The following is a 15,279-nucleotide window of genomic DNA, read 5'->3' on the forward strand; positions in this document are numbered from 1 at the left end:
TCAACTTCCACTAATAAGGGTCACAACCGCCCTTCAATGTAGAAGCAACCATCTCGGTGCCCAAGGTCAAGAGAGACACCGAAGCCCGGAAATGCCCTAAGCGGGAATCTTCGGAGCCTGCCCATTGGCTTCTGCTGGACGGGAGGGTGGGCCCTGGGGCGCTCCGCTTACTGATTGGTTCGATGCCGGATTGGCAGGTCCCCGCCGACAGTGCGTGTGGTGAGGCAGGACATGGCGGCGGCAGGAAAAGTGCCCTTGAGCCTCGGGCTTACCGGAGGAGAAGCGGCAGAGTGGCCTCTGCAGCGGTACGCCCGCTGCATACCCTCAAACACCAGAGACCCACCTGGGCCATGCCTGGAAGCTGGGACAGCCCCCTGCCCCACATGGAAGGTGAGGCCTGAAGGCAGGAATATCCCTGAGGTGCCCACAGCCCTCAGGAGGGGAGGCTCCGCGAATACACGGGGCCAGTGCCCCGAAAGCAATGCCGAGGGGACACCGAGTGACTGCCAGGCCTGTTGGGGAATGGACAGGCCGACAACTAAGATAGGAAATACATACATAGCAGTAGGAGACATGGTTGGAACCCTTTACAGTCTCAAAATAATTATGCAAGGGAGTAGTAAACATTCATATATTCAATGTGTATTTATTGAGCGTCAAATATGTGCTAGACTCTATTCAGGGTGCTAGGGATGGAGCAGTGAGCAAGATATAAACGCTCCCCACCCTTATTGATGTTTTTAGTTTAGTGGAGGATATACTATTTATCCAAATAACTAATTACAGAAGGGACAACTGAGTCATCCCGTAACCAAGCATTCACACAGGACTAAATTTGAATCCTCGCGTTGCCAGTGAATTTCTGGGACCTTGCTTTAGTTACTTAACCTGTCTGTACCTTATTTACTTTGTCTTAAAATAGAGATAATAATATAATAGTACAGGCCCTCAGAAATATTGGGATTCGGTTCCAGACCATCACAATAAAGCAAGTTACGACCTTTTTGGCTTCTCAGTGCATATGAAACCTGTGTTTGCACTGTACTGTAGTCTATTAACTTGTCTAAAACAATTATGTCTAAAAGAACAATGTACACACCTTGATTCGAGAATACTTTATTGCTAAAAAATGCTAACACTCACCTGAGCCTTCAGCAGGTCAGTCTTTTTGCTGCTGGAGGGTCTTGCTTCATGCTGGTGGCTGCTGACTGATCAGAGTGGTGGTTTCCCAAGATTGGGGTTGCTGTGGCAATTTCTTAAAATAAGACAACAATGCAGTTTGTCACATGGATTGCCTCTAACTTTCAGGAAAGATTGCTCTGTAGCATGCAATGCTGTTTAATGGCATTTTTACCCACAGTAGAACTCCTTTCAAAATTGGAGTTAATCCTCTCACATTTTGCTGCTGCTTTATCAACTAAGTTTATGTGATATTCTAAATACTTTGCTGTCATTTCAGCAATGTTCACGGCATCTTCACCAGGAGTAGATGCCATCTTAGGAAACCACTTTCTTTGCTCATCCATAAAAAGCAACTCGTCATCTCTTCAAGTTTTATTGTAAAATTATAGCAATTCAGTCCCATCTTCAGGCTTCACTTCCAATTCTAGTTCTCTTGCTCTTTCAACACATCTGCAGTCCCTTCCTCCATTGAAATCTTGAACTCCTCAAAAGTCATCCATGAGGGTTGGAATCAACTTCTTCCAAATTCCTGTTAATGTTGATATGTTGACCTCCGTCCATGAATCACAAATGTTCTTAATGGTATCTAGAATGGTGAATCCTTTTCAGATGTTTTCAATTAACTGCCCAGATCCATCAGAGGAATCACAATCTACAGAAGCTATAGCCTTATAAAATATATTTCTTAAATAATAAGACTTGAAAGCAGACAATTACTCCTTGATCATGGGCTGCAGAATGAATGTTGTGTTAGCAGGCATGAAAACAACATTCATCTCTTTGTACATCTCTATCCAAGCTCTTGGGTGACCAGGTGCCTTGTCAATGAACAATAATATTTTGACAGGAATCTTTTTTTCTGAGGAGTTGGTCTCAACAGTGGGCTTAAAATATTCAGTAAACCATGCTATAAACAAATATGCTATCATCCAGGCTTTGTTGTTCTATTTATAGAGCACAGGCAGAGTAGATTTAGTACAGTTCCAAAGGGCCCTAGGACTTTCAGAATGGTAAATGAGCATTGGCTTCAATTTAGAGTCACCAGTGGGATTAGCCCCTAATGCAAGAGTCAGCCTGCCCTTTGAAGCTTTGAAGCCAGGCATTGACTTCTCCTCTTTAGCTATGAACGTCCTAGATGGCCTCTTCTTCTACGAAAAGGCTGTTTTGAATACGTTAAAAAATCAGATCAGACTTTGGCTTAAGGGAATGTTGTGACTGGTTTGATCTTCTATGCAGACCATTACAACTTTTTCCATTTCAGCAATAAGGCTGTTCCACTTATCATTCCTGTGTTCACTGGAATAGCATTTTTAATTTCCTTTAAGAACTTTTCCTTTGCGTTTACAACCTGGCTAACTGGCATAAGAGGTCTAGCTTTTGACCTATTTTGGCTTTCAACATGCCTTCCTCACTAAGCTTAATCATTTCTAGCTTTTCATTTAAAATGAGAGATATGTGATTTTTTCCTTTCACCTTAACACTTTGAGGCCATTGCAGGGTTATTAATTGGCTGGATTTCAATATTGTTGTGTCTCAGAATAGTGAGGACCGAGGAGAGGGAGAGAGACAGAGCAAAGGCTGGTGGATGGAGCAGTTGGAATATACATATCATTTATTAAGTTCACTGTCTTCTATGGGCATGGTTTGTGGCACTCCAGAACAATTACAATAGTAACATCAGAGGTCACTGATCACAGATCACCATCATATATAATAATAATAATAATGAAAAAGCTTGAAATATTGTGAAAATTACCAAAATGTGATACAGAGACATGAAGTGAACACATGCTGTTAGAAAAATGGCACTGAGAGACTTGATTGATGTGGGGTTGCCACAAACCTTCAATGTGTAAAAAATGTAATATCTGTGAAGTGCAATAAAGCAAAGTGCAGTAAAGGGAAGTGTGCCTGTACCTACTTCATAGGATTATTTTGACCATTGCATAAGCTAATACATGTCAATCACCTAAAATAGTGCCTAGTATATATTAAGTTAGGGGTTTGCTCTTATTATCATTTTGTTCTAGTGGTATGCTTTAACACCATGGGTTGCCAGTCATTCCGTTCCCTTTTGTCTGGTTTGACTATTGGATGAGGAACCTGGGATTTTGGATTATACACATACATGTACGTCACATGTGTGCACACATGCATACATGTTTGTGTATTTTGGGCAGCAGTAGATAGGAGAAGAATTAAAGAGAATAAAGGTCCCAGGTAGCTGGGTGTGGTGGCTTATGCCTGTAATCCCAGCACTTTGGGAGGCTGAGGCAGGCAGATCACCTGAGGTCAGGAGTTTGAGACCAGCCTGGCCAACATGGCAAAACCCCGTCTCTACAAAAAATGCAAAAATTAGCCGGGTGTAGTGGTGCCTGCCTGTAGTTCCAGCTACTCAGGAGGCTGAGGTGGGAGAATCGCTTGAACCTGGGAGGCTGAGGTTGCAGTGAGCTGAGATCGTGGCACTGTACTCCAACCTGAGTGACAGAGCAAGACTCTGTCTCAAAAAAAAAAAAAAAAAAAAAAATTCCCACAACATGTACAGAGGCCACAACACACCTGAAAAAACCTCAGCATGTAATGTATAGTGAGAAGGCTAGCAAATCTGGTGCTTAGAGAATAAGGGAAATGGTTAGCTTGAGATAAGCCTGTCTGAAGATGTAGGCAGGTGCCTTGTGAATATTATTATAAATCCAGTGGGAAGCCACCCAACAGTTTTAAGCAGAGGCATTTTCATCTTTGAAAGATCACTCTAGCTGTGGTGTGAAGATGGAATTGGAGGGGAATATGAGTGGATTCAGAAAGATCATTTAGAATGCTATTGCAGTGTTATAGGCAAGAGATGATGATGGCTTAGACTCAGGGCATGGCAGTAGAGATAGGGATATTGGGAATATATTTTGGAGACCAAAATGAAAAGGCTTGGTGATTGATTGTATATGAGTGGTGAGAGTAAAGGACTTCTGGGTTTCTAGCAGAAGCAACTGAGTAGATGGTTGAAGAATGGGAAACACTGGAGGAGGAACAGTGAGGGAAAAATCCAAGATGTCAGTTTTCGATGTATTGAATTTCATAAGATTGTGAAGCATCCAAGTGGAGATATTGAATAGGTGGTTGGGTATATTGGTCTAGACTCAGAAGGAAGATCTGGGCTAGAGATGTAAAGGTGTGAGTCATCAGCATAAAGGTGATATTTATAGTCATGGGATTAGGTGAGATTCGGGACCAAGCTTAAACGTAATCCAACATTTGTAAGTTGGGTAGAGGGGACAGAGCCCCAAAGAAGACTGATAAGAGGCCTGGCACAGTGGCTTATCCCTGTAATCCCAGCACTTTGGGAGGCCAAGATGGGTGGATCACTTGAGGTCAGAAGTTCAGACCAGACTGGCCAACATGGTGAAACCCGAGGCTACTTGGGAGGCTGAGGCAGGAGAATCCCTTGAGCCTAGGAGACAGAGGTTGCAGTGAGCCAAGATTGTGCCACTGCACTCCAGCCTGCGCAACAGAGTGAGACTCTGTCTCAAAATAAATAAATAGATAAATAGGAAAATACAACAAGATAGCCGAATAGGAACAGCTCTGATCTGCAGCTCCCAGCAAGATCAACACAGAAGGCGGGTGATTTCTGCATTTCCAACTGAGGTACCTGGTTCATCTCATTGGGACTGGTTGGACAGTGGGTGCAGGCCATGGAGGGTGAGCCGAAGCAGGGTGGGGCATCACCTCACCTGGGAAGTACAAGGGGTTGGGGAATCTCCCTCCCCCAGCCAAGGGAAGCCGTGAGAGACTGTACTGGGAGGAATGGTGCACAGATACTGTGCTTTTCCCATGGTCTTTGCAATCAGCAGGCCGGGAGATTCCCTCTGGTGCCTATGCCACCGAGGGCCCTGGGTTTCAAGCACAAAACTGGGTGGCCATTTGGGCAGACACTGAGCTAGCTGCAGGAGTTTTTTTTTTTTTTTCACACGCCAGTGGCTACTGGAACGCCAGAGCCCAGCAACCTGAGATCCACTGGCTCGCAATTCTCACTGCTAGCACAGCAGTCTGAGGTTGACCTGGGATGCTGTATCTTGGTCGGGGGAAGGGCATCCGCCATTGCTGAGGCTTGAGTAGGTGGTTTTACCCTCACAGTGTAAACAAAGCCACCAGGAAGTTTGAACTGGGTGGAGCCCAAGACAGCTCAGCAAGGCTGCTGCAGCCACACTGCCTCTCTAGATTCCTCCTCTCTGGGCAGGGCATCTCTGAAAAAAAGGCAGCAGCCCAGTCAGGGACTTATAGATAAAACCCGCATCTCCCTGGGACAGAGCACCTGGAGGAAGGGGTGGCTGTGGGCACAGCTTCAGCAGACTTAAATGTCCCTGCCTGACAGCTCTGAAGAGAGCAGTGGATCTCCCAGCATAGTGTTCGAACTCTGATAAGGAACAGACTGCCTCCTAAAGTGGGTCCCTGACCTTTGTGTCTCCTGACTGGGAGACACCTCCCAGTAGGGGCTGACAGACACCTCATATAGGAGAGCTCTGGCTGGCATCTGGTGGGTGCCCCTCTGGGACAAAGCTTCCAGAGTAAGGAACAGGCAGCAGCCTGTTCTGCAGCCTCCGCTGGTGATACCCAGGCAAACAGGGTCTGGAGTGGACCTCCAGCAAATTCCAGCAGACCTGCAGAAGAGGGGCCTGACTGTTAGAAGGAAAACAAACAAACAGAAAGGAATAGTATCAACATCAACAAAAAGGATGTCTACTCAGAGACCCCACCCAAAGGTCACCAACGTCAAAGACCGAAGATAGATAAATCCACGAAGATGAGGAGAAACCAGTGCAAAAAGGCTGAAAATTCCAAAAACCGGAAAACCTCTTCACCTCCAAAAGATCACAACTCCTCGCCAGCAAGGGAACAAAACTGGATGGACAATGAGTTTGATGAACTGACAGAAGCAGGCCTCAGAAGGTGGGTAATAACAAACTCCTCTGAGCTAAAGGAGCACGTTCTAACCCAATGCAAGGAAGCTAAGAACCTTGAAAAAAGGTTAGATGAATTGCTAACTAGAATAACCTGTTTAGAGAAGAACAGAAATGACCTGATGGAGCTGAAAAACACAGCACGAGAACTTCATGAAGCATACACAAGTATCAGTAGCTGAATTGATCAAGCAGAAGAAAGGATATCAGAGACTGAAGATCAACTCAAAGAAATAAAGCAAGAAGACAAGGTTAGAGAAAAGAGTGAAAAGAAATGAACAAAGCCTCCAAGAAATATGGGACTATGTGAAAAGACCAAATCTATGTATGATTGGTGTACCTGAAAGTGATGGGGAGAATGGAACCAAGTTGGAAAACACTCTTCAGGATATTATCCAGGAGAACTTCCCCAATCTAGCAAGGCAGGCCAACATTCAAATTCAGGAAATACAGAGAACACCAGAAAGATACTCCTCGAGAAGGGCAACCCTAAGACATATAATCGTCAGATACACACCAAGGTTGAAATGAAGGAAAAAATGTTAAGGGCAGCCAGAGAGAAAGGTTGGATTACCCACAAAGTGAAGCCCATCAGACTAACAGCAGATCTTTCGGCAGAACCCCTACAAGCCAGAAGAAAGTGAGGGCCAGTATTCAGTATTCTTAAAGAAAAGAATTTTCAATCCAGAATTTCATATCCAGCCAAACTAAGCTTCATAAGCAAAGGAGAAATAAAATCCTTTACAGACAAGCAAATGCTGAGAGATCTTGTCACCACCAGGCCTGCCTTACAAGAGCTCCTGAAGGAAGCACTAAACATGAACCAGTACCAGCCACTGCAAAAACATATCAAATTGTAAAGACCATTGATGCTATGAAGAAACTGCATCAACTAACCGGCAAAATAACCAGCTAACGTCATAATGACAGGATCAAATTCATGCAACAATATTAACCTTAAATGTAAATGGGCTAAATGCCCCAATTAAAAGACACAGACTGGCAAATTGGATAGAGTCAAGACCCATCAGTGTGCTGTATTCAGGAGACCCATCTCACGTGCAAAGATACACATAGGCTCAGAATAAAGGGATGGAGGAATATTTACCAAGCAAATGGAAAGAAAAAAAAAAGCAGGAGTTGCAATCCTAGTTTCTGATAAAACAGACTTTAAACCAGCAAAGATAAAAAGAGACAAGGGCATTACATGATGGTAAAGGGATCAATGCAACAAGAAGAGCTAACTATCCTAAATATATATGCACCCAATACAGGAGCACCCAGATTCATAAAGCAAGTTCTTAGCGACCTACAAAGAGACTTAGACTCCCACACAATAATAGTGGGAGACTTTAACACCCCACTGTCAATATTAGACAGATCAATGAGACAGAAAATTAACAAGGATATCCAGGACTTGAACTCAGCTCTGGACCAAGTGAACCTAATAGATATCTACAGAACTCTCCACCCCAAATCGAGAGAATATACATTCTTCTCAGCACCACATCACACTTATTCTAAAATTGACCACATAATTGGAAGTAAAACACTTCTTAGCAAATGCAAAAGAACGGAAATCATAACAAACAATCTCTCAGTCCACAGTGCAATAAAATTAGAACTCAGGATTAAGACACTCACTCAAAACCGCACAACTACATGGAAACTGAACAACCTGCTCTTGAATGACTACTGGGTAAATAAAGAAATGAAGGCAGAAATAAAGATGTTCTTTGAAAGCAATGAAAACAAAGACAAAACATACCAGAATCTCTGGGACATCTTTAAAGCAGTGTGTAGAGGGAAATTTATAGTACTAAATGCCCACAAGAGAAAGCAGGAAAGATCTAAGGTTGGCACCCTAACATCACAATGAAAAGAACTAGAGAAGCAAGAGCAAACAAATTCAAAAGCTAGCAGAAGACAAGAAGTAACTAATATCAGAGCAGAACTGAAGGAGACAGACACTTGAAAAACCCTTCAAAAGTCAGTGAATCTGGGAGCTGGTTTTTTGAAAAGATCAACAAAATAGGCTGCTAGCCAGACTAATAAAAAAGCAAAAAGAGTAGAATTAAATAGATGCAATAAAAAATGATAAAGGGGCTATCATCACTGATCCCTCAGAAATGCAAACTGCCATCAGAGAATACTATAAACACCTCTACGCAAATAAACTAGAAAATCTAGAAGAAATGGATAAATTCCTCAACACATACACCCTCCCAAGACTAAACCAGGAAGAAGTTGAATCCCTGAATAGACCAATAATAAGTTCTGAAATTGAGGCAGTAATGAATAGCCTACCAACTAAAAAAAGTCCAGAACTAGACGGATTCACAGCTGAATTATACTAGAGGTACAAAGAGGAGCTGGTACCATTCCTTGTGAAACTATTCTAAACAATATAAAAAGAGGGAATCCTCCCTAACTCATTTTACAAGGCCGATATCATCCTGATATCAAAACCTGGCAGAGACACACACACAAAAAAAGAAAATTTCAGGCCAATATCCCTGGTGAATATTGATGTGAAAATCCTCCATAAAATGCTGGCAAACCAAATTCAGCAGCACATCAAAAAGCTTATCCACCACGATCAAGTCAGCTTCATCCCTGGCATGCAAGGCTGGTTCAATGTACACAAATCAATAAATGTAATCCATCACATAAACAGAACCAATGACAAAAACCACATGATTATCTCAATAGATGCAGAAAAGGCTTTTGACAAAATTCAACAGCACTTCATGCTAAAAACTCTTAATAAACTAGGTATTGATAGACTGTATCTCCAAATAATAAGAGCTATTTATGATAAACCCACAGCCAATATCATACTGAGTGGGCAAAAACTGGAAGAGTTCCCTTTGATAACTGGTACAAGACAAGGATGCCCTCTCTCACCACCCCTATTCAACATAGTATTGGAAGTTCTGGCCAGGGCAATTGGGCAAGAGAAAGAAATAAAGGGTATTCAGATAGGAAAAGAGGAAGTCAAATTGTCTCTGTTTGCAGATGACATGGTTGTATATTTAGAAAACCCAATCGTCTCAGCCCAAAATCTCCTTAAGCTGATACACAACTTCAGCAAAGTCTCAGGATATAAAATCAGTGTGCAAAAATCACAAGCATTCCTATACACGAATAACAGACAAACAGAGAGCCAAATCATGAGTGAACTCCCATTCAGAATTGCTACAAAGAGAATAAAATACCTAGGAATCCAACTTACAAGGGATGTGAAGGACCTCTTCAAGGAGAACTACAAACCACGGCTCAAGGAAATAAGAGAGGACAAAAACAAATGGGAAAATATTCCATGCTCATGGATAGGCAGAATCAATATCATGAAAATGGCCATTCTGCCCCAAGCAATTTACAGATTCAATGCTATCCCCATCAAGCTACCATGACTTTCTTCACAGAATTGGAAAAAACTACTTTAAATTTCACGTGGAACCAAAAAAGAGCCTGCATAGCCAAGACAATCCTAAGCAAAAAGAACAAAGCTGGAGGCATCAGCTACCTGACTTCAAACTATACTACAAGGCTACAGTAACCAAATCAGCATGGTACTGGTACCAAAACAGATATATAGACCAATGGAACAGAACAGAGGCCTCAGAAATAACACCACACATCTACAACCATCTGATCTTTGACAAACCTGACAAAAACAAGCAATGGGAAAAGGATTCCCTATTTAATAAATGGTGTTGGGAAAACTGGCTAGCCATATGCAGAAAGCTGAAACTGGATCCCTTCCTTACATCTTATACAAAAATCAACTCAAGATGGATTAAAGACTTAAATATAAGACCTAAAACGATGAAAACCCTAGAAGAAGACCTAGGCAATACCATTCAGAACATAGGCATGGGCAAAGACTTCATGACTAAAACACCAAAAGCAACGGCAACAACAGCCAAAATTGACAAATGGGATCTAATTAAACTAAAGAGCTTCTGCACAGCAAAAGAAACTATAATCAGAGTGAACAGGCAATCTACAGTATGGGAGAAAATTTTTGCAATCTGTCCAGCTGACAGAGGGCTAATATCCAGAATCTACAAAGAATTTAAACAAATTTACAAGAAAAAGTCAACCCCATCAAAAAGTGGGCGAAGGATATGTACAAAAGAAGACATTTATGCAGCCAACAAATATATGAAAAAAAGCTCGTCATCACTGGTCATTAGAGCAATGCAAATCAAAACCACAATGAGATACCATCTCATGCCTGTTAGAATGATGATCATTAAAAAGTCAGGAAACAACAGGTGCTGGAGAGGATGTGGAGAAATAGGAACACTTTTATACTGTTTGTAAGAGTGTAAATTAGTTCAACCATTGTGGAAGACAGTGTAGCAATTCCTCAAGGATCTAGAACTAGAAATACCATTTGACCCAGCCATCCCATTGCTGGGTATATACCCAAAGGATTATAAATCATTCTGCTATAAAGACACATGCACATGTATGTTTATTGCAGCACTGTTCACAATGACAAAGACTTGGAACCAACCAAAATGCCCATCAATGATAGACTGGATAAAGAAAATGTGGCACATATACATCATGGAATACTATGCAGCCATAAAAAAGGATGAGTTCATGTCCTTTGCAGGGACATGGATGAAGCTGGAAACCATCATTCTCAGCAAACTAACACAAGAACAGAAAACCAAACACTGCATGTTCTCACTAATAAGTGGGAACTGAACAATGAGAACACATGGACATGGGTGGGGGGCATCACACACTGGGGTCTGTAGGGGAGTTGGGGGCTGGGGGAGGGATAGCATTAGGAGAAATACCTAATGTAGACCACAGGTTAATGGGTGCAGCAAACCACCATAGCACGTGTATACCTATGTAACAAACCTGCACATTCTGCACATGTACCCCAGAACTTAAAGTATAATAAAGAAAACACAAACAAAAATAAATTAAATAAATAAATAAAAGATTGACAAGGGACAGAGAGTTGAGAAGCACCCAAGAGAATGGAGGTTTATCAGTGCTAAAGAGAGTTATTTCCAGGGGAAAGAGTGATTGATTAACTTTGTTGAATGATGCTGCAAAATGAAGAAACATGATGACTAAGGGATATCTATTCCATTCAGCAGTGTGAATGTCCTTAATGGTCTTTACCAAGAGAAATTTAAGTGGAGTGAAGGGAGTGGAAGCCAGATAGGAGTAGGGTAAAGAATGGCTGATGGGTGAGGAAGTGTAGCCAATGTGCACAGACAGTTTTTCTGAGAGGCTTGGCTGTGAGTATGATTAGAGAAAGGGCACAATGAATTATTCACCACATTCTAGAATATTAGAGCCAGGGGCACTCCTTCAAGATTGAAATCAGTATATCTAGGACCATAAAAAAGACATTAAATTCCTAGTTGTACTGTTTTGAAACCCTGTATCCTGAGAAATGATATAGGCTGAAATACAAAATGAGGTGAAGAAGAGTTAAATATAAGGATGACTGACCTATAATTGGATCTTATAAAAAGCTGGGAATGTTTGGTGACATATTTAATTTTTGAGACTGCTCCACAGGTTCCTTGATACCTTCTCATAAAACACTTTAAACCCTTTCTCCTAAAGCATCTGTGTTGGGTGCAGCTGAATAATTCTTAAATTCTTATCCTGCAACCCAGAGGCCAGGACATTTGACCATTCTAAGGAGTTGATTGTTATTACAATTTTTTTACTTCTTTTTGCAAAGCTCTTCATAATTGCTTATAAGGAACAGTGCTTTTAACAGTTTTCAAATGTTTGGCATAAAGCCACAGCTACAGTGACAAGAGATGAGGTTGGCTTTTGCAGTGCTTTTGAAAACTGAACATTTGTACCTTCCTTTGAATCTGTGCCGAACCATCCTACCCGCTGTGATCAGTTTCAGCCTAGGTCTGTCATTTTTTTTTTGGAAAAAACGAAAGAGAAAACAAGATTTGTTCTATTTTATGGGCACTGGGCCTATTGTGCAATAATAATAATAAAAGATGAGCCATCTAAAGAACTGTACTCTCTAAGTCTCATGTGAATTTTTTATTTTAAAAATATGTGGTACCTGCAGTAAAAAAAGAGGTTAGGTAAAGCATAAAAATATATTATTGTGGAGGATAGAGTCATTCTAGTTGTTTTTTCTTTAGGGAACTTTCGAATTCAATCTTGGTTGAACCTATTTTGAGTTCTTTGATTTTTTTCTGATTATAGGAGAATCTGTTCTCCTGGTACTGTTCTCTATAGCTGTTTAATTACAGAGAAAACGTTCATCGCAATGGCTCTATATGCTGAGACAAAAATGTCAACTCAAGAGAAAAAATGAATAGTACAACAAGACTCCTAAGACTCGAAGTCCTAGTTGAGAGGGAAGATCAATTCTGAGACAGAAAGAATGTTATGTATAAAATATCTAATATATTTTATAGAATAATATACTTCATTATGTATACTGATTTGATTTACTTCTTTGAATTGAATTAATCTTGTTAAAAGACACTGTCTAGAGATAAACACAATTCAGAAGCAAATAAACTTTGTAAAACACACGCATGCACACTGAAAACCCAATGGTTTAGAGCTGTGCTACCCAGACCTTAATGTGCATAGAAATCATCTGGGGGTTTTGTTAAAAATGCAAATTCTGACTCAGTCAGAATAGGTCTGGTATGGGGAATGAGATTCTAGTTCTAACAAGCTCCCAGGTGACACTGATGCTGTTGGTTCAAGGACCACACTTTGAGAGGCAGGGGTTTAGAATATCTTGAATGAAATGATAGCCATATAGTAAAATTGATAAAATGAATTTATAGAGTTATGAGGTAAGGCAATCAGATTCATAATGACTATGCAAATGTTTTATTAATAGGGTTAATATTTAAGCCATCTGTCGTCATTTAAGTGGAATGAGCAAATGTTAGTTCCTTACATCTGTTGGCTCAGCCTTTCTGAAAAGATATAATAACAGATTGGTCCATTTTATGTATTTTATGTCTCAATATAATTTAGTCTACTAATAAGTAGACTAATTTGAAAGGTGATGTTAATTGCAGGTTGCTTTTAAAGTTTTACCATGTTTTTCAGATTTCAAGGATTTCTCAGACATGCCCTAATTGGTTGAACCTGACAACTTCTTAGATTTTTTTTTTTTCTTTCAAAGGGAAAAAAAATCCTTTTTTTATAGGAGGAACTTAAAATAATTGCCCTACTTAGAAATTAAGAAATAGAATGTGAAGTTTGTACTTGAAATGAACTTTTAAATGTGGATTCAACATAAGATATATTTTGGATCTTCTCAACAGTGTTCTTTTTTCTTTCGTATTCCTAGTGCCTACATAATACCAAGTATATGATAGGTGCTCAGTAAATGTTTGAATGTATGGTGTGGTAATTTTCCTTATGATAATGTGTTAATTATTAAATGATAGCTATTATTTATCATTTGCTTTGGTATATTTTTTACAAGAGCCCTATGAAGCAAATATTATTATACCCATTTTATAGATAAGTGAACTGAAACTCAGGTTCAGTGGCTTTCCCAGGAACACAAAGATAAGTTGAAAAGAAAGAATTTAGACCCTCCTTTTCTTGTCTGTAAAATCTGTTCTTTTAAGCTCTATGCTGTTTGCCTTAAAAGTGTTAATATCTTATATGGAATGTAGCAATTCAATTATGTGGATGAAGAATTTTGAGATTAACACACAGGATAAAAATGACAAAAATAACAGTTTTTTAATTTGTTTTTAAGGAAAATTTAAAATAGTTAAATAGTTCTTTGTATGCTTGATAATTTTTTATTGCAGGCCTAATGTTGTGAATTCTACTTTGTTGGGTACAGGGTATTTTTGTATTTCTGTATTTCTAAGCTTTTTTTTTTTCCAGATAAGTTATTTGGAAACAGTTTGATCCTTTCAAGTCTTGCTTTTAAGCTTTGTCAGCTGGGACCAGAGTGTCTGGGACTAGGGCTAATTTTTCCCACTTCTGAGGCAAAGCTCTTGAATATTCTACTCAATGTAAATTGTTTTCTCTACTAAGAACAGGCACTATTCCCTGTCCTGTGTGAGCTCTGGGGATTATTCCCTTAAATTCTTTCAGGTGGTCCTTTCCCCACCCTCTGGCAGTTTCCTTACGCATATATATATGTTGATTAGTACTCAGCTGAAGCAGAGGAGGAGGTTCTGCAAGTGTCTGGAGTTCTCCCTTTGTACAGGTCTCTCTTCTCTGGTGTTTTGTCTTGCAAACTGTAGCTGCACTGACCTCCTAGGACTCGAAGCTTCATCTCCTCAACTCAATGAGACCTCACCAGGCTCTGCCTGGGTTTATCATCCTTGCACTCTGACCTGGAAACTCGTGCCAAGAAGTAACCTGGGGCAGTGGTAAGGGCTCACTTCCTTCATTTTCTGTCATTTCTCAGGAATTACATCCTTTATTACGTGATACCTATTGACTTGAGAGCTGTTGCTTCCTTTGATTTGTTCAGTTTTTTATTTCAGTTAGGAGGTATGAAATAACCTGTTAAGGAGGTACTTGTTAATTCCGGTTGGCCAGAAGAGGAAGTCTATAGTGAGTCTTTTGATTCAGTTCCACTTTGTTTTTCTACTGGAGGTCATCAAACAAAGCATTATTAAATTATCTGCTAAGTACTTGACATTCAACTAGGCATTAGAGATGCTATGGAACTGTGTGCTTCACACAGTCTTAAAATATTATGTTACTTGAGTACAGGATTACAAGGATAGGTGGGGCTTGATCACTGGAGCCAAGATTCCTCCTGGTGAGCAGACAACTTTCATCAGTCTTTTGGGGTGCTTCTTGAAAATGCAGCTTCATTGTTCCTGTGCTAGGCCTACTGAATCAACTTCTGGGGTGGCTCTCTAATTGATTCTATGAGTTGTAATCAGTCTTCATGGCCCAATTCTGAAGAAAGGGTGGTAGGGAAGAGGGGACAATTGACAAAGTGGTACTGATACTATATGGAACTTTCAATTTACAAAGTATTTTCATAAACCTTTTTCCATTTAATTCTCACATTAAGACTTCCTGGGTCTCATTACCATCTTATAGACAAAAAGCTGAGGCCTAATTAGGGTAAATAGTTTGCCAAAGGGTAACATAGGAAGTGGAAGAATGAATT

At 40.4% G+C, this 15,279-nt stretch overlaps 1 protein-coding gene across 2 annotated transcripts in view; it reads left to right on the top strand.

The window, feature by feature from the left end:
• The first annotated feature begins 201 nt into the window (after positions 1 to 201).
• The window catches only part of REC114 (REC114 meiotic recombination protein), a 112,797-nt gene continuing 97,719 nt past the window's right edge, over positions 202 to 15,279 (top strand). The window contains exon 1 of one of the 2 annotated variants that reach the window (XM_003818569.5): positions 202 to 390. In XM_003818569.5, coding sequence (XP_003818617.1) covers positions 232 to 390 — 159 coding nt within the window. In that variant the 5' untranslated portion in view covers positions 202 to 231. The remainder of the gene's footprint in view (positions 391 to 15,279) is intronic. The other variant, XM_055098509.2, reaches the window with a different exon arrangement.

The sequence above is a fragment of the Pan paniscus genome, chromosome 16, assembly GCF_029289425.2.
Source record: "Pan paniscus chromosome 16, NHGRI_mPanPan1-v2.0_pri, whole genome shotgun sequence".
NCBI lineage: Eukaryota > Metazoa > Chordata > Mammalia > Primates > Hominidae > Pan > Pan paniscus.